The sequence below is a fragment of the Stomoxys calcitrans genome, chromosome 2 (genome assembly GCF_963082655.1).
Source record: "Stomoxys calcitrans chromosome 2, idStoCalc2.1, whole genome shotgun sequence".
Taxonomy (NCBI): domain Eukaryota; kingdom Metazoa; phylum Arthropoda; class Insecta; order Diptera; family Muscidae; genus Stomoxys; species Stomoxys calcitrans.
In genome coordinates, this window is record NC_081553.1 from 185,804,758 (window position 1) to 185,808,880 (window position 4,123).

The following is a 4,123-nucleotide window of genomic DNA, read 5'->3' on the forward strand; positions in this document are numbered from 1 at the left end:
TGTGGAACAATTTTTATTTTTAATAATGAGGCTCCTGTGTGAAGTTTTGAAGTTCGATTGACGTCGTACTATCTACACTTGTTTAACTCCCTCGACTCTACTTTAACACTTCACCCTTTATAATTTTAATTGGAATAACGTATGGCTTGTTAACTTGTAAACCTTTACCTTGTCGTTCTTGGATATTAGTATTCATATCCTTGCCTTTTGAGATTATTTAAGCGTATATGCTAATCCTATGATTATGACATACACAGCATGCATATGTAGCATGCTGTGTATGTGGCGGTCCGATGGGGTGTAGATAACCTTCCTACATGCCGAAATATTCCACTAGGACCTGATGATGTAAATTGCGAAAAGCTTTTTATTATTTGTCTGACCCTCATTTCCGTTACGATGAACTCTGGATAGACCCAAAGATAGTCCAAAGGTCACAGTGCTTCGTCTAGACCTTGAAAATGACGACATTATAACTACCACATGTCAACGCTTCCTAAGAAATCAATCAATTGTACAAAACATCTTTACTTGTAAAGAGCCCATTACGAATGAGACATAAAACGAGAAGCAAGTACCGTTACTATTCGAACATGATAAAACACATTTGTGTGTGTTTATAGTGTATAGCTATCATCGCTTTGTCAAGGAGGAAATATAAGATTAAAAAACTAATGCAGACTTTAATAAAATCCCTAAAATCCTGTGGCTACCAAGGAGCCTGTGAAAGTGAAAGAATTCTCAAATGGGCCATACGATGTGGGGCATGTTCAACATACTACAATGAACTGATCTCATGGTTGGAGGCACATTTGAACTGCATAACCTGTAGTGACCAAGTTCGATTGAATATTAACAATATGATAGATATTTTATGCACATCGGTGCTAATGATACCACATTATGGCTCGGAATTGGCCAGAAACCCTAAAGAATATCGCTTACAAACGATTAAAGTGTTAACACAACAATTGGAGTTGTCAAGAAAACCCATGGACTGTAGACGCTTTGACAACGAAGGCCCGTTCAAGGATTGTGATGGTGCACCGAAAAACATGAGTGTTGGTGGTCGTGGACTCCAGCTGTACATAACTCTGAATACAGAAAAACGTTCTAGTTATGGTGATTGGAATGAACGTCGGGTTCGTTACTAAACACTATTAGTTGTTACCAATTTAGTTAATAAGGCCTTCATATTTTGTACATACATTAATGTTGCAATTTTCCATTAGGTACAAACATAAATGAAATAATAAAACTGTTGAACTTACCATACCCTATTGCCGTTTTTAGTGGAATGACTTACAAACCACAAATGTATTTGTGCATGCCCAACACATTGAAATTCTCCAACAAGGCTCGGGAGGAGTCTTAGCTATTGGTAACAGAATGGATATCGGTATATACAATTCTTCCTTGCTCAAGTACTTTCCAGGCTTCAGTATCGTGAACACTGCCCAGTTTTCAGACATCCGGAACTGTAAGAGCGCTCAGCGGCAGGTTGTGATTGTTTTAGCCACATATTTGCATATGGAGGTCCTCGTCAATCTCCTATAGGCGAGCATGCTCCTTCCCGCCGCGGGAACGTAATAGCCATTTGTTAGCCCCAAAAGCTCTCCTTGTCCTATCGAGCATCATTGTCACTCAGTATTTAAGCAAGAGCCGGTGCAGCCCAGCCTTTCCCTAAGACCCTCCACTCGATGCCGCTGATTGCAAATGCAATTGCAGCTGCAGAGTGTTCCACTACCCGCAACATATGGACACTCGTAGCTCTCAGCTGAGCTCATGATAACAATAAACACCATACAGATCGGAACTCAATGTTTCAGCCCGTGTGATGCTCATAGTCATCCTGCGTAGGGCTGAGAAACAGGTTGAGCAGCTCGTCAGGTACTCGACTTCAGGTTCTTCTTCATCAGTATGGAAATTGGTTTACTTGGTGCTGAGTATGACAGTCGTAACTTCAACTAAGATTAATTGTGAAGGTTGCTCATCAGCCCGGGACCACGTATATGACGTATAGCTCCCCTCCTGGTCCTATCGCACTCGCAATAGCTAATAAATTCACGATTGGATAACCTGAAGCTTCTTTTAGGACATCGCCAAAAGCGCCTGTAGTCCTATATTTCATTCTGCTAAAGTTTGAGAGCGACTAGACAGTAGACCACATCTTACCAATGCCCAAATACAGTGCTTCGAGTATTCTAGCCTTAAATTCCGAACAATTTTGAGATTTTCAGATTCAGTTGCCCCATTTCTAAGATCAGTATCATTGGATCTACGTGCGCCTGAGATTACAGCTGTCTGCGATATGAAATTGAGCCTAAGTGGGGATATACGGCTGGCTGCTGTGTTAATGTTATCTCTGAATTTCTTGCCAGCATAAACTACATCTTAAGGAACTGATTGTTAAATGAAGCCGCTACTTCTGATTCGTCATGATCTGTAAGGACGAAGAATCCTAAATTAGTTTTCAATAAAACAAATAACTTTCAAGAATTATTTTCTATTGCAATTTTGTTAAGTTTTATTTAATGCATAAATTCTTCATCATTATCATTTCAGTTTACGCGAAATTCCGTATCGAGATTATGTATCATTTCAAATGCATTCGTTAATTAACGTCGTCCGCCACGGTTGTAGTTCGAATGGCCTCTATTACCGCCTCCACCACCGCCGCCGCCTCTATGATAATTATCACTCCTACCATGATAGTTATCACCTCGATCTCCTCTGTCATTGCGATCACCGCCCTGAGACCAGCCAGTACCCTGGACACGACCACTGCCCTGAATCCAATTTTGTTGTTGCTGTTGCGGTTGAGACTGATAATTCTGGTGTTGATTTTGCGACTGATAGGGTTGCCTTTGCGTTTGAGGTTGAGCAGAATATTGTTGCCAATGGCCGCCGCCACCGCCACTACCACCACCACCACCTCCGCCGCCACCTCCACCCCGACCGCCACGGAAGTTGCCACCACCTCCACGGCCACCGCCGCCACCACCCTGAGGACCAGATGACCTCTGCTGCTGCCATGAAGGCATTTCCGGTGGTGGAGGTGCATGTTCATGGGCTCTGCCGCCTCTATCCGGCACCTTGCCAATAACATGTTTGTGTATCTTGGAGCCAGTATTTTTTCGAACATTCGCTGAACTTGTCTTCTCAATTATGGCCAAATCGGCACGAGCTGCCAACAAGGCCACTATATCAGTCTCAATACCTCCATATCTATAAGTCTCCAATTCCTGAAGTTTCTTTTGAAATTTGTCCGCAATCTCCTTTTCTCTGGACTTCATTGTGTCGGACCACTGGAAACTCTGTATGGTCACCTCTAAACGTGTTAGCAACATTTGACGCCTCAAATTATACTCCTGATCTAGTTCACCATGGATTTGCTCCAGCTGCGCCCATTGCTCATTGGTCAAGGCTTGGGTATTCCTAAACAGTGGATCACTTACCACACCTGGTTTCATGCCTCTCAATACTTCCTCAACTTTAAAATTTAATTTGTCAAAAAACGCTTTGGGAGCTATGTTCTCTGGAGGCTTGCCCAGTCCCAAGTCCTTGGTTAATTGCTCTAAAGCTTTAGCTGTATTTGTTTCCGTTTTAGGTATTACATAGGCCTGATCCATGGGTTTTAACTTCAACATCATTTTTGTAGCCATCAGTTCGGTAATCATGTAGTCCAGCAATTGAAGTCTATCCTGTTTGGTCTCAAAACGATCGGAGAGAGCACCAGTAACGAAACAGCTGTAGGGGCAACTTAACTCTTTTAACATAGCCGAAAGTTCCATGGCAAATTCACTGGGGTCATCACAGTCTTTGCTAACCGATTCATCAGTTTTTCTTAAAACGTGCAGCTCCTGAGCTAACCAAGCGACAACCTCGCGAAATTCAGGGCTTCTGGTGCCTCCTTCAAGAGCCCTTGTCAGCTCATCGTTTTGCAAACACTTTCCCTGGTAGGATAGGGCATTGAGTGAATCAATGACATCCAATTCGGACTCCATGGTGTTGGCTCAGGGCGAAAATTACGTTTTTTCCACAAATAACAACAAATTTCTTTTCTTTTTTTTTCAATGACAAAATTAACGCCGGTCTGCAGGGTGGAAATGATGTATCTGAT

General features: G+C 42.4%; 1 protein-coding gene across 1 annotated transcript; it reads right to left on the reverse strand.

Annotated features, from left to right (window-relative positions):
- Positions 1-2,499: 2,499 nt before the first annotated feature.
- Positions 2,500-4,123, reverse strand: LOC106086040 (protein FAM98B). Its single transcript, XM_013250544.2, has one exon. The coding sequence runs from the start codon at positions 4,005-4,007 to the stop codon at positions 2,619-2,621; it is 1,389 nt and encodes a 462-aa protein (XP_013105998.1). The 5' UTR covers positions 4,008-4,123; the 3' UTR covers positions 2,500-2,618.